Source organism: Equus przewalskii, chromosome 16, assembly GCF_037783145.1.
Source record: "Equus przewalskii isolate Varuska chromosome 16, EquPr2, whole genome shotgun sequence".
Classification (NCBI taxonomy): domain Eukaryota; kingdom Metazoa; phylum Chordata; class Mammalia; order Perissodactyla; family Equidae; genus Equus; species Equus przewalskii.
This window is the reverse complement of record NC_091846.1, coordinates 2,019,545-2,042,053: the sequence shown is the minus strand read 5'-3', so window position 1 is coordinate 2,042,053 and position 22,509 is coordinate 2,019,545. Positions and strand designations below refer to the sequence as shown.

At 38.3% G+C, this 22,509-nt stretch overlaps 1 protein-coding gene across 34 annotated transcripts in view; it reads left to right on the top strand.

Annotated features, from left to right (window-relative positions):
- Nucleotides 1-22,509, top strand: part of ZDHHC20 (zinc finger DHHC-type palmitoyltransferase 20) — a 67,199-nt gene that overhangs the window by 15,362 nt on the left and 29,328 nt on the right. For 15 of the 34 annotated variants that reach the window (XR_011527986.1, XR_011527987.1, XR_011527989.1 and 12 more), the window contains 3 exons: nucleotides 6,159-6,185; nucleotides 10,104-10,207; nucleotides 16,135-16,255. Coding sequence is in view for 27 of the 34 variants with exons in the window: in XM_070578567.1 (XP_070434668.1) it covers nucleotides 6,159-6,185; nucleotides 10,104-10,207; nucleotides 16,135-16,255 (252 nt within the window). In the remaining 7 variants the exon portion in view is untranslated. Of the gene's footprint in view, nucleotides 1-5,309; nucleotides 5,425-6,158; nucleotides 6,186-10,103; nucleotides 10,208-10,561; nucleotides 10,688-14,526; nucleotides 14,716-16,134; nucleotides 16,256-22,509 lie in introns of those variants that run through there. The other 19 variants (XR_011527984.1, XR_011527985.1, XM_070578556.1 and 16 more) reach the window with 6 other exon arrangements.

Sequence of the window (22,509 nt, the reverse complement as noted above, 5' to 3'; positions counted from 1 at the left end):
AACCCCAAGGGCCCAAGAGCGATGAAACTTGAGGAGCTGTGAGCACCCCTAGGGCTCAAAGCTTGGTTTCTGAATATCTTTTAAAAAGAACCAATACCCCTTGGAGAAATGGTTCATTTAGGGTCTGGGGGAGGGAAAACATAAAGTGGGCCTGGGACATCTTGTGCTAGACAGCAAGGAAGTGCTCAAAGGCTAATGGGAATGATTCAGGAGAAAAACTAAATTTATTTGCTAAAAATGGAGTTGAATGTTATACCAACATCTTATTCTGAAAATGGAATGTTTAATGTTTAAAGGGAAACGGGTTTTTGTGCTGCCTTTTTAGAATGAGTCTGATTCATCCTCAATTGAGGGAAAGCTTTATACAGAAGAATGCCAGCTTCGAAGTCTAGAAATAAGTAATAGAGGGTTTTAATGGCCATTTTCTAAGTAAGTCATTGACCAAAATGTCATTATGTGGCACACGACTTTAGATTACAAAACCAAGATTGATACCGAACCTGAAGTGAGTTCGCTCACCTGTTGCACAGCAAGCCAATCTTGGACACCAGCTGTGGTGAAAGAAAGTAGGAATTTTATTTTTGCACAGTGCTGAGCAAGGGGAGAGGGCAGCTAACCCTGAAATCCCAAACTCCCCGAAAAGCTAAAAGGAAGGGTTTTTATTTGGGGTTTTAGGTAGGGGAGGGGGAGCATATGGCCTTCCTGGTCAGAGCTTTCCCACCAGCCTGTCTTTGGCCTTGAGACACTTGCAGAGAGGAGGGAGCCCGTGACCTTGCTGGTCAGCAGCTTCCCCACCAGCCTGTATCTCTTTGCGGGGAGGAGATAATCTAGGTGCTTGTCCTTGGAGGTGTCTGTCTCCATGGAGGATAGTGGATTCTGGAGCCAGAAAGCCAGGGAGTAAGCAGGGAATGAATATTTTGGTTTTAACCCCATATATGCTGGGTTTAATGTGGAGAAACTGATATTAGCGTTGGTATCAAGATGACACAGATGTTGGAATTATCTGACAAGGATTTTTTTAAACAGCCATCTTAAAAATGATTTCTTGAGCATTTGTAACATGAAAGGTAGAAAGTGTCAACAAAGAAATTAAAGATGTAGAGAAGAACCAAATGGAAATTTTAGAACTGAAAAATACAATAGCCAAAATAAAAAAACTCGAAAAAGTCTGCTCAACAGCAGAACAGAGAGGGCAGAGGAAAGAATCAGTGAACTTGAAGATAGAACAATAGAAATTACCCAGTGTGAACAACAGAGAGTAAATAGACTAGAAAATAAAAATGAATAGATCGGGGCCAGCCCCGTGGCTGAATGGTCAAGTTCACGCCCTCCGCTTTGGTGGCCCAGGGCTTCGCCGTTTCAAATCCTGGGCATAGCCATGGCACCACTCATCAAGCCATGCTGAGGCGGCATCCCACGTGCCACAACTAGAAGGGCCCACAGCTAAAATATACAACGATATAGTGGGGGGATTCAGGGAGAAAAAGCAGGAGAAAAACAAAAGATTGGCAACAGTTGTTAGCACAGGTGCCAATCTTTAAAAAAAAAAAAAAGAATAGATCATCAGGGACTTGTGAGACTGTAAAAAAAGATCTAATGTTTGTGTCATTAGAGTCCCAGAAGCAGAGAAAAGGATATGACTGAAAAGTATTCGAAGGAATAATATCTTAAAATTTCTCAAATTTCAGGGCTGGCTCCATGGCCGAGTGGTTAAATTTGTGCGCTCTGCTGCGGTGGCCCAGGGTTTGGATCCTGGGCGCAGACATGGCACCACTCGTCAGGCCACGTTGAGGCGGCGTCCCACATCCCACAACTAGAAGGAGCTGCAACTAAGATATACAACTGTGTACAGGGGGGGTTTGGGGAGATAAAGCAGGAAAAAAAAAAATCTTTAAAAAAAAAAAAATTTCTCAAATTTGGCGAAAGACATAGACCTCCAGGTTCTAGAAGCTGAGTGAACTCCAAACAGGATACACCTAAAGAAGTCCGTGCCAAGACACATCGCAACCAGACCTCTGAAAACTCTGAAAGACAAAGACAGAATCTTGAAAGCAGTGAGGAGAGTGCGTCTTACTATAGGGGAAAAATTAGAGTAATAGTGAATTTTTCGTCCGAAGCCGTGGAGGCCTGAAGGAAGGGGAACAACACTTCTAAAGAGCTAAACGAAAATACCTGTCAACCCAGAATCCTCTATCCAGCACGTACTGGCCCCCTCGGGCTTCACAGTTGGCAGTTGTAGACCCACACAGCATATCCTCACGTTATAAGCATCCAAAGCGAAAACAGGATAAAGGCAATAATGTGCCTTTCTCTTCACATGCTTCTCACTTGTCAAGGAGGAAAAAATTTTTTTTCCTATAACTTTTCCCTTACCAGAGATGTACCCGTTAGCAAGAACTGTATCACGTGGCCGTGGTAGATAGAAGGAAATGGTAGAGTGAATATCTGGCATTTTCAGTCTCAGTAAGTGGGAGACAGGCAAGGAAAAGGGGCAGTTAAGTGGAGAGTAGCATGTGGCCAGTCCTCATGTTCACCGAGAACGTTAGATTTAGGTTAATGTTATCTGTGAATTAGATTATGCATGGTGACTGATAGGATTGAAATAGGACATTCATGACACCTCTAACAGTCATATGTAACCACTTAGTATGCTTAATATTTTTTGTAATCCTGGCTTTATCATGAAAGGAATTTTTAAAAATATTAAATTGGGATCCTCAGAAATGGGCTAGCCCTTTGTGGGGCAGAGGTTCTGCAGATAGCCCCATGTTTGCCATTCCTAACCACGCCTCTGTCTCTGTGGTTAGAGAGCAGGTCCAAATATGGAGAGCTCGTTCCGTGCCATATTGTTCTAGGGGCCGGTGAGTCAGTGGTGTCCCCTCCTTCCAAGGAAAACATCCAGAAGAACTACATGTTGTAAACCAGTAATGACAGCTGTCAGGGGTGTTAGGAGAAGGAACACGTAAGGTGCTGTGGGAATGTATACTAAGGAGATTTGTTTAACCCACTCTTGTGGTCAGGAAAGCCCTGTGTGAAGAAGTGATTCTGGCCATTTTTGGTTTGTCTAGTTTTGTTTTTGTTGTAGAACAGTTTTGTTGTTTCCTGTAATTTGATGAATATCTTAGTGGGAAATTAGAGGAAGCAACCACCAGAAACTAGCAATTTTAAATCAGAATTCTCTACTTGGAAAAGTGTAATAACACAGTATGCTGTCAACTTTTGATCTTTACCAACATGATTATTAAAAATGGTATCTTTGGGGGCCAGCCCGGTGGCACAGAGGTTAAGTTCACACATTCCGCTTTGGCGGCCCAGGGTTTGCTGGTTCAGATCCCGGCTGCAGACCTATGCACCGCTTGGCAAGCCATGCTGTGGTAGGCGTCCCACATATAAAGTAGAGGAAGGTGGGCATGGATGTTAGCTAAGGGCCAGTCTTCCTCAGCAAAAAGAGGAGGAGTGGCAGCAGATGTTAGCTCAGGTCTAATCTTCCTCAAAAAAAAAAAAAGATATTCATGTAGTTTTACTTTGAATTTCTCTCATAAATGAGGTTGACCATCTTTTTATGTTTGAATTGTTTGTATTTTCTGTGAAAAAGTGAGTTTTTAAAAAAAATCTTATTTTTTGTAAGTACTCTTTAATATTAGAGAAATTAGTTCTTAGTCTATAGTAAGAATTGTGAATATGTTTCCCTAGTTTGTTCGTAGTCTTCACTTCTTATATTGATTTTTTTCAAGCATTTATTTTTATTTTTTATGTAATCAAATGTATCAATCTTTTCTTATGGCTTCTAGGTTTTGTGTTGTATTCTGAAAAGACCTACTCTGCTCGAAAATTATATATATTTAAATTTGTCTTTGTTTTCATTTAGTACATACATGTTTTTGTTTTTGTGTTTTTGCGTTTTAGTGTTTGATAGAAGTGGAATTTATTCTGGTCATGTGCATCTCATGGCTACCCATTTGTCCCAACAGTATTGGCTCTATTCATGCTGAATTGAAATCCCACATTTATTGTATACTGAATTCCTATATGCATTTGAGTCCATGTGGGGGCTTTCTGTTCCATTCGTCTGTTTATTCATGAGCCAAGACAACTATTTTAATAATTGGGTGTTTATAATATTTCAAAAATAATGTGCTTTAATATTTGGCATCACTAGTCCTACTTCGTTATTCTTCTCTTTCAGAATTTTCCTACCGCTTTATGCAAGTTTATTTGTCCACAAATGAACTTTGGAGTCTGTCTAATTAAAAAATAAAAGTATTTTTATTGAGATGACACTAAATGTATAAGATTAACTTAGGGAGCATTGACATTTTATTTTATTTTATTCTTTTTTTCCAATTTAGAAAAACACTTTATTGAGGTATAATTGATATTAAAAAAACTGTACATATTTAATGTATACAACTTGATGAGTTTGAGAATAAGTACACGCCAGTAAAATCATCACCATAATCAAGCATTGACATTTTAATGATGACTTTTCTATATGGGAATATAGGCCCTTCCACTTGTTCAGATTTGATTAGTGTCCCTCAGAAATATTAAAATGTTTCTTTTTTGGTAGATCTTGCTTAATTCTTATATTTATTCCTAGGAATTTTATCTATTTAGGTGGCTTTATAAATAAAACTTTTCCTCAATTATAATCTTTACATAGCGATTGCATGTATATTGGAAAGCTCCTGATTTCTGTATGTCAGTTTTTATACACTACCACTTCTTGTTTATAGTAGTTTTTCATTTGGTTTTCTTTGACTATGAAGGAATATAGTCATATAATCTGCAAATAGTGATACATTTGCCTTCTTTTCAATTTTTATATCACTAATTTATTTCTCTCTTATAATTGTGTGGCTAGGACAGTGCTTCCCAATTATTTCACATCAAGGCACGTCCTGAAAATTATATTTTGAGTGTGCACTGTCATAAAGGGGAAATGTTTTGTGAGGCTGGGGGGACCAGCCCAGGGTCTAACTACATCAGGCCCCACCTGACTGACCTAAGATGGATTGAGAAGAAGCCCTGTGCCTCTCTAAAACGATGGGCTTTTTAAAAATATTGATCACGAACTTACTTATTTTCTTCCTTACTTTAGCAGGAATACTTCCATAGTGTTTTCTCATTAAATTATGCTGGTTTAGGGATTGAAGTAGATACACACACACACACACACACACACACACGCATGCATATTTTCGTTTACTAAGGAAGTATCCAGGTTCGCCTATTTTTGTCGAGAGATTTTAGTCAGAAATGGATATTGCGTTAATAAACGTTTCTTAAGCATTGCTGCTGTATGCCAGGCTTTGGGACTGAAACCACGAATAAGATGAGAGACACTACAGGAGAGAATACAAGTCCAAGTAGACCTGAGTTCAGACCCTATCTATGCTACATTTACTAACTCCGTGATCTCAGGCAAGTCATTTAATTATTCTAAGCCTTAGTTTACTTATTTGTAAATTGGAGCTAATGATAACTTTTAGGGTTGTTGTTGCTCTAAGACATGATTCCACACATGTGCAGTCCAGTAGGGTGAGAGAGACATATCAATGAGTAATTGCAGAAACTGAGCTGGTCTATTAAAGATGGCAGAGTGAGGAGTGGTGATGGGCAGGAGTGATGCTCTTCCTGAAGAGGGACTCGGGAAAGCTCCACAAAGGAGGTGCTGTTTAAACGGGGCCTTGAAGGAGGACTAGGGGAGACACAGCACACGTGAAACTGCTGGATGCATTTAGGAACATACAGTTTGAGTATAGCTTTGACAAAACGTTCGGGAGGTACATCACAGACAAATTAAGTAAGTATGAGTGCCACAGAGGAGAGTCCTACTCATGCTGTAGGTGGCATTAAGGAACGAGCTAAAGAAAGCATAACAACCGGAACCATATTGATACACTTAAAATTAATTAAGGTCTGAAAAGATTTTTAAATGTGATTGCACTGTTAATGATAAAGAAGAATTTGAATTAGCATTTTAGTGTGTCAGGGTTTTTTGAGTGTACAATTCTGAATTTGCATTAGTGTTTACATTTCATAACTAAATTTTATTTTTATGAAAATTATATTAAGATGAATAGCCAACCTGAAATAGAATTTGTGTACAAAATGTTTAAACTATATTTATTCACTGTTTTTTTCTTCTGTTCTAGTTACTCTTTCTGGAAATGGAGAAAACGGTAAGGCAATCTTAGTCTCAATTTAAGTAGACTACTTATGGTATCTTAATTGCAACCCACATGCTTTTTATTTAGTGATGACTACATGTGTTTTTGTTTTCAGAAAGAAAATATATATTTTTAAAGTTTTACTTAGGCTTAAAAGAAGATGTAGCATTGGGTTTATTCCTTTACATTCAATATATTCTCATTTGCTTTATTTATATAAATTGAAGTAGTTGTTATTTTGTAAGGCACCCAGTGCCCAAACTTCTTTGATATATATATGGACGTATTTCTGCCTTGTGTGTTCTTCAGAACTCTTTATCGTAGTAGTTCAAACGTTTTTAATATTGGTTCTAGCTAGGGTTGAGGAGGGGACTTTGTTTCATCATGTCTAAATTTTGTTGATGGTTCTGTTGTTTATGCATTTGTTAAAAATAGTACTTTACTGTCACAGACATTTAATTAAATAACCAGACTGTAAATTTGTAAATTGTATTACTAGTTCATTTTGAAAGGGAATTAAAGTTTTTATAATGCCTAGACAAAGAGACAGTGCCTAGAGGGAAAAATCATTGCTCAAAATTTCACTAAGATCAAAGAAAATTTTAAGTCTATTGAGATCAAATTTCAAAAATTTGATTTGAGATACAAAAATCTAGAGAATTTCTACAACAGTTGAACCATTAGAAATTAATGATAAATATTTATTCTTATTTTTGGAAATAATTATTAGACATTAAGTGTGTATATCTCAAGTTACCTTTGAGTCTTAATGTCAGCAACAGAATAAACACAAGCTCATCTTAGTAGGCTTATTTTTCTTCCTTTCAATCAGAACTGTTTCTGGTATGTTGAAAGCGGGATACAGAAAGCGGAGTTTCTGAAGTTCTTATAGAACTTGTACCTGATTTCTAGGTTCAGTTTTTTTCTTTCAGTTTTGATTTAATTTGCTTAGTTAACTAAGCTTTTACTCTCTCTATTACTTCTAACCAGTTGTTTATAGCATATATATGTGACCAAAAGTTTGCTTAATAGTAGTCACATTAATTTGGACTTATTTAAAGGTAATATATTCTGTTATTCTTTACATTATAATTTGGTAATTACCATCTGTCAAGTACTTATATTCCAGGCATTATACTGAGAGATTCATTTTATCCGTTTTTTTAAAACTGAGGATTAAGATTTTTTTTATTTTTCTCCCCAAAGCCCCCCAGTACATAGTTGTGCATTTTTAGTTGTGGGTCTTTCTAGTTGTGCTATGTGGGACGCCGCCTCAGCATGGCCTGATGAGTGGCGCCATGTCTGCTCCCAGGATTCGAACCGGCAAAACCCCAGGCCACCGAAGCAGAGTGTACAAACTTAACCACTCGGCCCCGGGGCCAACCACCAGGATTAAGATTTTTTAACACAAAAACCATTTTGTTTTTGTTCTTGTGGAGAGCAGAAATATCCTAAAAATATATTAAATGTTTTAAAAAATATTTTGAGTATATTTTACATCCTAGCCTTAGTCGTCAGTAACTAAATGATTAAGAAGTTTAAAGTACTTCAAGGTTACCATTTATTTCAAAGCTATCCAATACTATATAGATGAGGATTGACAAACTTGACTGAATATGGGGGCCACGCAAAAAGATAAGTAGTGTGCTAGGAGAAGGTAACATTGCAGACTTGGTAAATGGCCTCAGTGTTAGTGTAACAGTAGGAGACTGAGCTCCATATGCTCTTCCAAAGAAACATGAAGGAATGGTCCTGAATCGTTGTGTAGACCAGGAAGGGGGCTGAGGTAATAGAGAATGCAGATTTTGAGGAACCAGAATTTTCAGTGAGGATGACAGTCAATTTTAGTAGAAGTGAAAAGAAAGCAAATTTGAAAAGAGGAGGAACTTGTAGTTAAGATTTTATCTTGGTGTCAGATGTTGGCTCTGAAGTAGGATGTGACCACTAAGATGATGGTTAAAGAAGTGGAAGAAAATATAATTTTGGGTATGACAGTGAAAAAAAAAGAACCTTGGATTCTTATTAAGCAGATGTGAGTTGAATCCTGGCTTTATCATTTGGTAACTAGTGACGTTGGGCAAGGTGTTAAATTCTGTGAGCCTTAGTTTTTATATTTGTAAACTGAAAGAGTCCCATATAGGACTATTGTGAGGGTTTTAGGTCAACATCATATGCCTGCTAGCAGCTTTCAGTAAGTGGAAGTGGTGATTTGAGTAGCCATAGTCAATTATGGTTACTAGGAAGTCCCAGAGTTTTAGATTGCATTCATTAGACATGTAGATGGAGTTATTTCCTAGGAATTTCACAGCTAAGGGGGAGAAGAAACTATAAGCAACACATTTTACACTGGCTGCTGAGATGGCATAGAAGCAAGGAGACCAGTTGGCTTTTGCAGTAATTCAAATGAGATAAGCAACAATTTATGAACTGTTGCACTGGCAATGAAAATAATGAGGAGGCATTTACTTTGAAAGAGACTTCAGGAGCTAGAATTGGAAGTACTTTGTGCTGATTAGTTGTGTGATGTGAGGAGTCATTGAGCCTGGCGTTCTGCATCGGTCAGCTGTCACTGGGGATTCTGTTCTCTTAGACTAGGCATGGACCAGTATAATTGCAAAAGCAAAGGTTGGGTCCAACGAGTTCTGAAATTTTTATTGTTATTTTATTTAAAATGAAAAATTTTTACAACCACAAATATAAGGAAAAATAACCTCAGACCAAAGGAAGGACAGTACCTCGAATTGCATACACGTTAGCTTTATAGAAACTGCACTGTGTTATTCTTAATGTTTCTCGTTTCACTGCAGACCAGTGAAAACTTTGATCAGTCCTTAAGCCTGGGAAACACTGAAACATGGAATGCACAAAAAGAACCAAATTTTGAGAAGAAGAAATTATGATGCCTGAACAGTAATAGTAATAGTAGCCAGTATTTATTGAAGATTGATTATGTGCCGGGTACTGTTCTAAGTGTTCTGCATGTATTAGCTCATCAATATTAAGCCACTAACTCTAATGAAACAAATTAAGTGCTTTAATTGCAGTGTGAAGAGGTAATGAATTCTGAAAGTAATGGAGAAGGCTTTTGTGAAAGACGTAAGATTTGATGTGAACTTTTAAAAATGAGTAAAATTTCAGACTTTCATGCTTGTGTGTACTTTGTTTTCTTCAGCGGGTTTGTGGGGCTCCATTCCAAACTGAAAAAGAGTTGAAGCCCCTGGTAGATAGTTCTTGCTTCTTATGGAAATGAGTCCCACGTCTTCCAAATTGAGAAACAACAGAACACAACAAAAAGCTTGAAGTTGTATCAATGGATCAATATTTGAAGATAAAGATGTTGGAATGTTACATTAATCCACTTGGGAAACTTTACGGCAGAAATTCAAAGTGGCTAAAAACTTTTCATTACCCTGTGTTGAAAAGGAGAATGAAATTTAGCATAAATTTTCTGAACAATCCAGGAATTGTTTTTCAAATGTACTCATTTTTCACAGTGATGGGAACTTGCCTTATTTACTTTCAGTCTATAGTTCCTTGGAATTTAATGTTCATAGTGATGGAATCTGTCTTAAATAATTTTTAAGTCATTTAAAATCTAACATTTAGGAAGAGCTTGAAATACAGTGAGTGAAGGAGATGGTTCAACTTAAAAATCTTCACTAACTTAATGAAATCAAATCTCATCTCAGACTACAGTCCTTGCTTATAAACCAGGCTAATAACCCTTAAATGCAGGAACAGAATGTTTCTTCGTATCTGTAATGTTACATCATGCAGATAAAGGAGTTTATATAGTTGATGGTTTCAGTACGTTTTAATTAAAGCTTTTATTCCATTAAGCCTCCCGACTCTAAATATTGTGTTTTAATGTAATGCTTTTTCCTGTTTTCACCTGGATTCAATGAAATGTTATTTGTTTTTATTTACCAGGAAAGGCCGTTGTTTACCTTGTGGGTTTCCATCTGTTCTTTGTTATGTTTGTATGGTCCTATTGGATGACAGTTTTCACATCTCCCGCTTCCCCCTCCAAAGAGGTAAATTACCAAACGCTGTAACAAATTACGGGATTATTTTCCCTGTGTTTACCTTTGTAAGAGCTTGATTACACAGTGCGCTTGTTCTGTTTCCGTTCATGAAGTTGCTTGGTAACTCTGCATTGTGACCGTGAGTCATCAGCCTATTCTCAGACACAGCCCACTGACAGAGCCCAGTGGACGACTGATGATAGTGCTAGAGTTTAGCTGTACTAATATTGTTCTGCCATGCTATATTTTCTTAAATTAAAGACATACTTTATATTATTGATGTAAAAAATCTTAAGGGACAGAATTGAGTTAGGAAAGTAGAGTTTATTTTTAGAAACTCTCTTAACATTTATATTTTCTCAGGCCTGAACAAATATGCTGCATCTAAAAGTGTTTTGATTGTGGGAAGCAAATTGTCTAGGCTATTGCTTGTTACACCTTAATATGGCTAGTGTTTCTTCGAACTGGAGGTTCCACTTGGAAAATAATGTGAGTGAATATTTATGTGGAGTAAGTTGTAAGACTAGTCTCTCTTGCCTTGACATAGCTGACTGAATTCCTCCTTCACTTAACATTTAGTATAGCTCGATGGCTAAGAGTATGTTCTCTAGAGTTAGGATTGTCTGAGTTCGATTTTCCACTCTAACGCATCACTCCATGTCTCTGAACCTCAGCTTTTGTCATCAGAAAATGGAGCTAACAGTAGTGCCTATCTCTGTAAGATGTTTATGAGGAATAAGTGAAATTCATTCATGTAAAGCTTTTAACATAATACCTGCCCCATGTTAGCACTCAAATATTAGATAATAATATAATTACTTCCCTTCACATTAAATTCATCAAAATTCATTAAAAATTATACGCTTCTTTACGGTGTAGCAGTTGAGTTTGTGTGCTCCGCTTTGGCAGCCTGGATTTTGCCAGTTCAGATCCCGGGTGTGGACCTGTGCACCACTCATCAAGACATGTTGTGGCAGGCGTCCCACATATAAAATAGAGGAAGATGGGCACAGATGTTAGTTCAGGGCCAATCTTCCCCAGCAAAAAGAGGAGGATTGGCAGCAGATGTTAGCTCAGGGCTAATCTTCCTCACACAGACACACAAATTATAGGGCATATGTTTAAAAATAATATCAACTTCCATTTAACTTTTTTATAGAAGAACATACATGCAGAAAAGTATACATATCATAAGTGTACACTTGATGAATTTTCACAAACCGAACACACAGGAGTAACCGCAACCCAGTTCCAGAATCAGAACATTACCAGCATCCAGTAAGCCTCCTCCTGCCCACTTCCAATCACCCACTTCATGCAAAACCATTCTCTTGCCTTCTAGTAGCATCGACTGGTTTTGCCTGGTTTTGTACTTCACGTGAATAGAGTCATACGGTATGTATGCTTGTGTGTCTGGCTTCATTCATTAACAATCTATTTGTGAGGTTTGTCTGTGTTGTTGCATACAGTTTTGGATCATTCATTCTCATTATTGTTTAGTATCCAGGAGTGGTATATAACAGTTTATTTACCTGGTCTGCAGTTGATAGGCAGGGGCATTTGGGTAGCTTCCAGTTTGACTGTTACCGATCGGGGTGCCGTGCACATTTTAGTGCGTGTACATAGAAACATATATACATTCATACATCCCTGTATAGACGTAGTTCTTGTGGGTGGATGGCTAGGAGTAGAACTGCTGGATCATATGTTGTGTGTACGTTCAGCCTTCGTAGATAATGCCAAACAGTCTTTTGCTCCTTTTTTTTTTTTCTGTTGGGCACTTTTGTTTTAAAGGATAATGTAAACCATTAATCAAACTTAGTGTTTCTTGAAATATATTCTTCAGAAATTTGGTAATAATTAGTCAGCTCTTAAAGTTAGGTTACACACTCCCATCCATATCTTAATCTCTAAGTTGAAAAGGACCTAATTTTATTTCATCAGTTACTAGTAGTGATGGCTGTTGAAAACACAGCATATGTGAAAGTAAATAGTTCTCATTATAGGAAGTGAAAAATAGGAGAAGGGAAACAATTGGTAATACTTTTGAGAAGCAGTGTGGTGTAGAGGTTAAGAACTCAGGCTCTGGCTTCAGACTGCCCAGGTTCAACTCACACCTCTGCCACTTCCTAGCTGTGTGACGTTGGAGACTTTCCCTAGCTGTCTGCACCTCAGGTCTCTCCTCTGAGGATGAGATGATAGGGGTACACACCTTATGGGATTGTTGTAAGTATTGAATAAATTAATAATGTATATGATTGATAATATTGATAGCAATAATAAGCAGTTAATAATATATGTTAAAGTGCTTAGAAGAATGCCTAGCACATAGTAAGTGCCATCTAAATGTAATTTTTTCTTTTTTGGTGGTTTTGGCACATTGCATCCATTTAGCATTCAGCCAGGGCTTCAGCCTTTGTGTCTGCTCCATCCTTCATGCTCCCATGTTCCTGTAAGTTCAGCTGACTGCCCCAGCCTGTATCTGGTGGCCCAGCTATGGCACATTCTATCTTCGCTGTCATAGATCTTACCATCTAGCTTCATAATTGCCTGTTTACTTGTATGCGTCACTGTATTAACTTGTCACTTTTTTCAGGGTAGAGATGATTGCTATCGTGTTCTCCACTGTATCCCTCTCCCCACTATCTAGCACATAGTGGGTGTTCAATAACTACTGAATGAATGAATGATTAAATCATCAAGGGCCAGCTAAGCTAAGCTGCTGTGACAACCAAGAACAGGAATTGAAGGTTCTCTTTCTAAATAAGCATACAGTGTGCTGACTGAGATAGCTCTTTCTGAGTCACTAGAAAGCAGCGAGGTGGCTTTAACCAGATGAAAAGGACTCTGTAAGCTCAGAGGTTAGAGCAGCACTTGGAAACCAGACCTTGGCGAGGTGAGTGAGTCTAAAAAGCAAAACTATACATTTTTAGGGAAGTTAAGTTATAAATACGGGTAGTATTTTTTTCCTTCTTTCAGTCAGCGAGCACTTACTGAGCCCCTGCTGTTTGTCAGGTTGTTCTAGGCTCTGGAAATTAAAAAGAAACAAAACAGGCATAGTTCTTACATTTGAAAGGGGGAGACAGATGATAAGCAAGTAAATAAACAAAATAAGTATACACTGTGATAAATTCAGATAACTTTAGAAATAGAACGTGATGATGCGGTTGAGCATAGCAGAGTAAAAGCTGTTAGGGAAAAAGCTCCTTGAGAGAGTGTGGTCAAAGAAAGCTTCTCTAGAAAGTGGCACTTAAGCTGAGACCTCTGTACTTCTCTGTTTCGCTAAATATAAGCTTTTTAGAGGAAGAATCTTTGTTGTTAATTGCTGTTTCCCCATTGCCTAGAATCAGACCTGGCATATAATAGGCAGGTTGCTAAGTAATTGAACGAATGGGTGGGGAGGAGGAGGCAGCCTGCGAAGAGCTGGTAGGCATCTTCCATCACTAAGTGTCGTCTCTCTAAAAAGAAAACATGGTCCCATCACTTCTCTGGTAATCCTACAGAGGTTGCCAGTCAGCTACAAGATAAAGGTCATAAAGGTACACAAGACCCTGTGTGAAGTAACATCTAACTAACTTCGTCTCCACTGCTGCTTCCTGGAGCTCTGTGCTCAGTAATGCATTGCCCTGAGTAGACCATACTGTTTTCACATCTTTCCATATGCCCTTCCCTTTACCAAGATTCTCTTTCCTTCTTTGTCTTCCTGGAAGATTCCTGTTTGTCTTTCAAAAGCCAGCTTAGGTACCACTTCTTCCAGGACACTTTCATTGGCTACCGCCTCATCCCCAAGGGAGCTTTTATCATACCTTGTGATGTATTGTCACTGTTGTACTTATTATGCTGATTTGTAATTCTTTATTTACATAGCTCACATTCCTACTAGGCTGTAGGAATGTACTTTTGAAAGGAAGAGCTATATTTTTATTCATTTTTGGATCCTTTTAAATATTTAATTTAAATTGAATCATCTGAACACTGCATTTAAGATAATGGCATTTTATAGTTTGAATTCTGTTTGGTAGTTTTTTAATGAAAAATCAGCTTCTAGTAGTAATTTCAAAAATCTAATCCATTTTAAATTTTGTTCCATTCCTCATCTAAAATTCTGGTATCTCTTGAGATTTTCATTTGGTTTAAGTTTTTCATAATTTATAACGTTAGTTCTTAAGGAAAAGTAATGCTGTTGAGGACTGGGATACTACTGCAGGCTAGAAAAGACAGCCCAGGGAAATCTGGTCCGATTTTACAAGGAAAATGTAAACTTTGTTAGAACATCTTCTATCCAAGTATGTATGTAACATTTTTATCCTCCACTATGAATGTTTCAGAGATGCATCCTGTCAGGGAAGAACTTTCTGACAAGTTACAGTTTTCTTAAAAGAGAATGGGCCGTCTTGCAAAGTAGGAAAGTATTTCTATACCTGCAAGTATTCGAGAGGGGTTGGATCTCAGAAATGTCGGCAGATTCCTGCTTGCCTGGAGGGTTAGATAAGTGGCCCCTGAAGACTCGACTTAAGGTTGTGTGAAGCTTTTCTGACTTCTTTCTGACCCTTCATTTGTCCTTGTTACTTGTCTCTTACAAGTAATTTGGGGATTTCTTGTGCCATCAAGATTTGATTGTGGGAGCCAGGCACGGTAATGTAAATAGATTCTTCTACTTCCTAAACCATGATGTTTTGGTCGAGTTAGAGTAACAGTCTGTAAAAGGCACACACAGCTGTTTTCCATTAGCGCTGTTGGAGGAGACGCACTAGAGTGCAGCTCCAAAGACTTGATTTCAGTGTCGGCCCTGCCAGTCATTATGCAGTCAGAAAAATTCCCTAATTCTCTTGGGATCACAGTTTCATCAACCGCAGCTCTTTCCACTATGCCAGATATTGCTTTGTTTATAAAGAATAGGCTACATCAATAACCTAAATACTGTTATTGATGATGAGGAATCAAGAGTGTGGGAAGTTTTGGTATTTGAGTTTAGCAGATAGACCAAAATACTTAAATATGAAAAGGTAAAATTCCAGTCGTGATTCCTTAGGCCTTTTCAAGCAAAGCCCTATATGTAAATAAAAATTAAGGAACAGCATTGTTACAATATAAAACATGATCAAGAGCAAATCTCAAGCCATTTTTGGTTTTAAAAAGATTCTGTGAAATAAAGACTGACAGAAATGTAAAGCTCCTGGTTACATGAAACACAGGCATGAAGCTGAGGGTCCTTGAGATGCTGGGATGACGTGAAAACAAGAGCAACTTCACAAATCCTTTGTAGGGAAAATGTGATTTAAAGAAATGAACTAGAGGCTGGCCACCCCATGGGTATAAAAACTTAAGAAATGGAAACTAGGAACAATTCTGTAACGGAGTCTCTCCGTGAGAACAGGAGGCTCTGCCTGCCTTGACGGTCCTTAGTAATTCTGGAGGAAGTACTCCTATGCGTTAGCTTTGTAAAAGCTAAGGCAAAGGCGTAAAAGAATGACTTGTTGACCTCATTGAGACATTTGGCCAGAAAATTGTAGGGCCCCATGCCTGTAATGTAGCCTGTCACGCAAAGCAAGTGAATCTTTAGACATCCTTCCAAAAATTAAAAATCTCTTGACACTTTCAAACACCAAAATTTTTACTAATAGAAAATATACGTTAAACCCTTTTTGGAGAAGGAATTTAATTTTCTCTGTAAAAAACAAAGACGCAAAAATATTTAGTTCATGTTCTTTGCCATGAGTGGTATGGAGGGCACATATTTTCTAATCTGTCAAAGGTGTGTAGTTTTGTGAAAATGTACTTGATTTAGCTTCTTAAAGAAATTTAAAGACAAGTTTTGTCTTCATAGAAGAAATATTTTTGTGTTTTTCTGTTCTGGACAAAACTTTATTTTTCTGAGTGTGATAGTTAATAATTATGGGACTTAAAAGAATTAATAGTTATTTCTCCTTTTATAGTTCTACTTGTCCAGTTCTGACAAGGAACGTTATGAAAAGGAATTCAACCAAGAAAGACAACAAGAAATTTTGAGAAGAACGGCAAGGGACTTACCTATCTCCACCCTGTCAGCTGCAAGGAGTAAGAAAAGCAAATCTTAAGCTTCTCTTTCCAAAGAATTTTTGAAATATGGTCATTTCTGCCAAGATGCATTTGCATGATTTGACTATTAAGTGGATATTCACAATATCCACTTAATAGTCATTTACAGGACTATTTGACTATCCACAAATAGTCAAATAGCATCTACAGGAACAAGATTTTCCTGTGCTCTGTGTCTTCTGTGGTATTTCAGATATAGATATGTACATATATTGACATGGATTTTTTAAGGGACTCACTTTAATATGAGTCTCTTTTCTCTGCATATTCTTTTGTTTTCCAACTCAGTCTTCATGGCTAAAAATTTCAATTGTTCTTTGTAAAATCATCATTTGGAAATTCTGGTTTGAATTTGAATATTGTTTGTCATTACTGAGTAATTTTTAAAAAATCAAGTGTGCTAACTTGGAATGGGGAGAAGTAAAGACACACAGGGGAAGAAACTTGTTCAAGGTTGTAAGGCTGATCTTCAGAGAACCAGAGTTTGAGCTCTGCTTTGTCTGGTCTTTGCACTGTCCCACTGCCCCGCTGAGATACGCACCTGCAGTGGCAGCTTCCTCTCCTCGCGAGGAGAGCCTTGTGATAGGGATGACTCTGTGAGTGGCCAGGCTGCTCATTTAAATACAGGAAGTTGTTTTAAATGATGTGTTATATACCTCATTAATTAATTCAAATACAGATAATAGCAGTAGCTGACAATTACTCTGTTCTAAGTGCTTGACCCATATGAGCTCATTTAAACTTCACAGCAGCCGTACAAGGTAGATGCTGCCGTCTCCATAGTAGCCATGAGGAAGCTGAGACAAACAGAGGGTAGGAGGTTGTTCAGGGTCACACAGACAGGATGTGAAACAACAGGAATTTAAATCAGGTGCTCTGGCTCCAGAACCCACTGTGCTGCTCAGCTCCAAGGGGACGTAAAGGGAGCTTCACCCTTGTATAGTTATGTACAGGTTGTGACTTACGAAAATGTAAAACTTATACAAGATTTTAGGAGAGGATATTTGACTGACAAATTTTTCATGCATTTAATACTACCCTTTTTGCATAAGTATTATATTATTGTATAGAATGAAAACATGGATTTCAGATCAAACGCCAGCTTTTCCATTACTAGTGAGAGTCACTTAAACTTTCTAAGCCCTAGTTTCCTCATTTTAAAATGAGGATAATATTATCCATGTCTCTGGGTTAGTGGAAGTATTAAATGAGATATGTAAATGAGATACGCACTTAGTATAGATCTTGGTATATAGTAAATGAAAGCTAATTTAAAATAACCCTTTTTTTGTATTTAATTATGAAATGTCTGGTTTAAATAATTGTTGGTGTTCTGTAGATTAGACATTTTTAACCCAAAGTCCAAGATTTCAGAGAATTTATGAGCTCTGAGATTATATCCAAAATTTTGGGTAGTTTTTGACGTAGCCTGTTCATAGCAGGACCATCTGATTTTCAGAGCAGTACACGTGCCCCAAAGACTTAAGAGCCACTGATGTAAAATCTTTACCCTTAAAGCTTCACTACTTTTCATTAATTATAATGGCTTTCCTCTAATCTGAATAGCACCCTTCCTCTATTGACTGTTGCCCCAGGGTTATGCTAAGGACTTGACTGGCGATTATTTACGCTCAGAACAACTCTGAGATAGGGTGCTGCACTTGTCCCCATTTTAGAGGTGGAGAAATGAGGCACAGTGAGGTCCCCAGAGTCCCCAAGTGGTGGGCTCTGGGATTCATACTTTATCTTCTGACTACAAGCAGAGTCCCTGCTCTTGAACGTCATTTTGTACTGCATTTCTACTGCTTAGAATTCCAAACTTGGGGTTTTTTTCTTTTTTTTTTTCCTTATTGTAGAAGGAATACCTATTCATCCTTTAAAAAACAAAATTACAGAAACGTGTCGTAGAAAGTAGACCTTTCATAGACCAGAGGTCAGTGAAAGTCATGCAGCTGCCTTCACAGGAGGCAGGGGGCTGGGCAACAGGGACGGCAGACTTCTCACTGAATCCTTTTTGTGCTTCTTTGAACCATGTGGACGTACTGTTATCTATTCAGGACACAAAATGAGTCTTTCTAAACCTTCCCTCCATAATCTGGATCCGTCCAAGGTCCCTCTCTAGCTTCATCCCACAATGTTTCCTTGTGTCAACTCTGTGCTAAAACATTCTGTCCAGCCCCACCTTTTTTTTCCTTTATGTCTTTTTCTCTGCCTAGAATTGTTACTTTCTCCTCTCTAAATCCAGTTTAAAGTTTTAATTCACTGTCCACCCCTTTTCAACCCATTTCTATTCACTTTAATAAGAAGTGATTTTTAAAGTTTTCTCTGAACTTCTCAAATTCTTACCTTGTGGATCACAAACACTGCCTTCTAGTTACTTGTTTTCATGTCACCTCCTTGACTTTCAGCCTCTGGCAGTCAGGAATTTCTCCCATGGTCCCCAACGCAGGGTCTCACTAAATCGTCACTCAGTAGGTATTTGTTGAATGAATCTATTCCTGCGTGTTCTCCAGAATAGCTGTTTAAACACTTTTTATCCCCCTAGTTTTCTCTCCTTTACTAATTTTTTCCATCATAGAGTCTGACTTTATATTTTATCAGAGATAGTATTATCATAATGATAATAACTGTTTTGAGAATCTGATGTGTTCCAGAAGATTTCTTTTTAGTCTGCACAATAGTCCTTTACGCTTGGTATTATTTGCATTTACAGGAGAAGAAATTGAGGCTCTTAGGAAGTAAGTTACTGATCAAAGGTCACCAGCTAGTAAGCGGGAGAACTGGTACCAAACCTGATGGCGGAGGCCCTGCGGCTTCCGGGAGCTTGTGCTGCCAGCCTTGGACTCTTCCTCCGTGCCTCTCTTTCCTCTTGGTGTCTGCATTCTCGTCCTTTCTTCTATTTGTATAGAGATCCTGACTTTTTCTTCTCTTCTTGCCCAGTTTGCTCCTAAAAACCTTGCTTCTCCACTTAAATTCACACTAGTTTCTTCCCTCTGCTTTCAGGTATACTTCAAGCTATATCTCCTCTTAAAAACAGTAACAGAAATTTGGTTCTGATGCTGTTCTTCCTACCGTTCTATTTTCTCTTCCCTTTGGCTGCAGATCCTCTTATAAGTCGTCTGTGCCCGGGGCCTCTTCCTTCCCGGCTAGTTCCAGGCAGCTGGCTTCCATTCTCCCTAACCAAGCTCAGCAGCTTTTTGTCACTCTGACTTAGAAAGCTTTCTTCTTTGTGATTTTCTAGTCTACTTCTGTGTTTGCATCCTTGAGTGGTAATTCTTCCTCCTGCATTTTTTGTCTCCTGTTTCTCATCCTCACAAGGGTGGCTTGCCCCATTCTTTCCATCCTGTTCCTTCAGCTGTTGTTTTAAACCATGGAGTCCTGACACTACGATGTTGTGATCAGTAGCTTATTGTGTCTCAGATCATTTGTTTTCAGGAACGAGTTACCTTTTCCTGAGATGAATTAAAACTGATTCAAGGATATTGTCATGCTAGTACTCACTCACATTTCAAACCCTTTCTTGCGTGTCAGGCGAAGGGGTGGCGTTGCAGCCGCACACAGGGATTACGTGTCTACCGCGCAGCCTGCAGTCGAGCTGCACTCAATCAGCTGGTGCATTGTTCCTGGTGTTTCAGAGGGAAGAAGTTGCAAACCTGTCTCCCAGAGCACCCAGGAGCCTTTGTCCTTTATCGTCACTCATCTTGGCACGTGCCTTTCAATTCAGCATCTCCAGCTCTCCCTAGAGCTCCACTCTTGTATTTCCAGCTTCCAAAGGATGGCTGTACTTGAGTGACCTACTATCCAGACCTTTCAAACTCAAATAAAACTAGATGCATCAATTCAAAACCTAATACCATGGGAGCAAGAGGCAAGTCTGTCTTGTTCACCTGTATCTTCTCAGCGTCCAGCAGTATTTGTCAATGGTAGAAACTCTAAATATTTGTTCAATGAAAGAATAAATGAAAGAAAAACACCCTACCCCACTCCCCGGGGGCCCCGTGAAGCTTATTTCTGTCATTGCCAGCAGCGGCCTTCTAGCCACCCTATACTAGAGACGGAAGTTCTCCTTGACTGCCGCTTTTACTTCAGTTCTTCCATCTACTCAGTCATTAAGACGCTTGAAACGTCTTCTTGAAAGGTCTGTTTGGTTTAATCTCATCTCAGGGCAATGTCAGAATTTTGAGTGGAGAAAGTTTAGAGCAAAAGGCAAAGAAGATACTTGGCTTCTGATCCTCATCTTACCACTCGTTCAGCTATCTAACCTTGGGCAAATTACTTTCTCGCTAGGTTTTGGAGTGTTTTTAATCTGTAAGATAGAGATTGGACTAGGAGCTCTCTCAGGTCCTTTGTAGCTCTCCTTTTCCTACATTATGGTTTTACCTCCCTCGTGTCCAACCCAGGCAAGGTATCATAGAATGCCCTCAATAAAGTGTAGTGTATTCATTTAATAAGTGGATATTTGTATAAACTCCTTTCATCTTAAAGAAATTTTTGCTTAAATTATAAAAGTAGTAACATGCCCATGATTAAAACATTTTTTTAAGAACACCAAATGAGAAGTGAGCCTACCCTCACCCCTACACTGCTCCCCAGAGGTTACTCCCCTTCTTATATGTCCTTGCAGGAATTTTTTATACATAACAGAGTATTGCAAAACTTATATACAATTAAGTAACATATTTTAACAATTAGAGTGGATAGATATTAGTACAAATTTGGTTACCTAGATATAGCGCCTTCTAGCCAGTGTATCACAGTGCTTCAAAACAACACTTTGTGTCTCTTATTTATGTTAATTCACATCTAGAAGGTGGATGCATTTTATTGGGATATGTAAAGAGAAAAAACTATTTTTTTTTCATTTAGACATGTGAAACATGCTACATATTCAAACTATGCTACAATTTGCTTTTTTTCATTTAATGTATTTGCAGTTTTCCAATTTAGGGCGCATGTGTATTTTGTATGGAAAATTCTTAAGGTCTGCACAGTATTCCACTATATGAATATATCATAAAATGCTTAAGCATTTTCATAATTCAAGTTATTCCTAGTGTTTCATTATTTAAAACAATTTTGTAGTAAACATATCTGTAGCATAAATTTTCTAGAAATAAAAATCCTGGGTCAGAAAGCATACGCATCTTAAATTTTTTATAAATACTGTCAAATTTCCTTCCAAAAAGACTTTTTGAAGACAGTCTTCAAAACGACTTCCAAAAAGACACATGGCACAGTCCATCTACTTTGAGGGTATACTTAATTTAAATTCTTATTTGAACCTATTTTCTGTGCTGTTACCATGTTTGTTAGGACTTAGGATCACAAGAAACAGACAACTTCTTAAGCTTTTTAAACTCCCCCTTCCCCTAAAAAAACTACCAAAAAACTGGGATGGTATAAGGGATTCGTGGGTATTTCCTGTAGCTTCAGGGCAGCTCTAGGAGAAAGAACCAGAGCCCAGAATTGGAAAGCCACAGGGGCTCTCTATCTGCTTCATTTTTGACACTGTCTGTCTGCGAATGATTTCTGATTTCTTATCCAATCCGCATGGCAAGATACAGCCGTCGCCTGGCACCCGGTTCCAGCGACATGCACACGTAACTCACTGTCTCTCAGTCCCGATGTTTGACTCACAGGAGAGAGAATGTGAACTAGAAGGGAAGGCTGGACGCACACAGTGCAGACGTAAGAGCGATCTGAGACGCTGAGCGGCCAGAGGAAGAGAGAGTGGCTTATAGAGCAGGCAGACACCCCCAGAAGAAGTCCACTCCTCTTAGAGTAGGTCGCGTATTTACCAGTTAAATGCTCTAAATCTATACAGTTTCAGCTATTGGTGACAGACCCACAGTAATTTGTCTTGTTGCCAAGACTCAGTGTGGTCTGTTTGCTTTCAAGGCCGTCATAAAGGAGAAAGATTAGCATCTCGTTGTAATTTTATTGTTCTGTATTCCTCCAAAGTGATGGTTTTAAGGAATTTATTGATTCGTGAAGTCTTGGGACATTTCCCTCATGAATCTCAAAGATATATTTTGTCACTTACTTAAATTTCAAAAACCAAAACCTAAAGTTCTCAACTTTGAGATTCTGAGGGAGCTCTTAGTCAGTGGACTTTTCCTCTGGACTTTCTTATCAGAGTACTTGAGCTGAGTTGGAAGAATAAGCCTTAGCTGATCTGACTCCCTGTGACTCTCTGACCTCTTCTCCTCCCTCCTTCTCACTCCGCTCCAGGC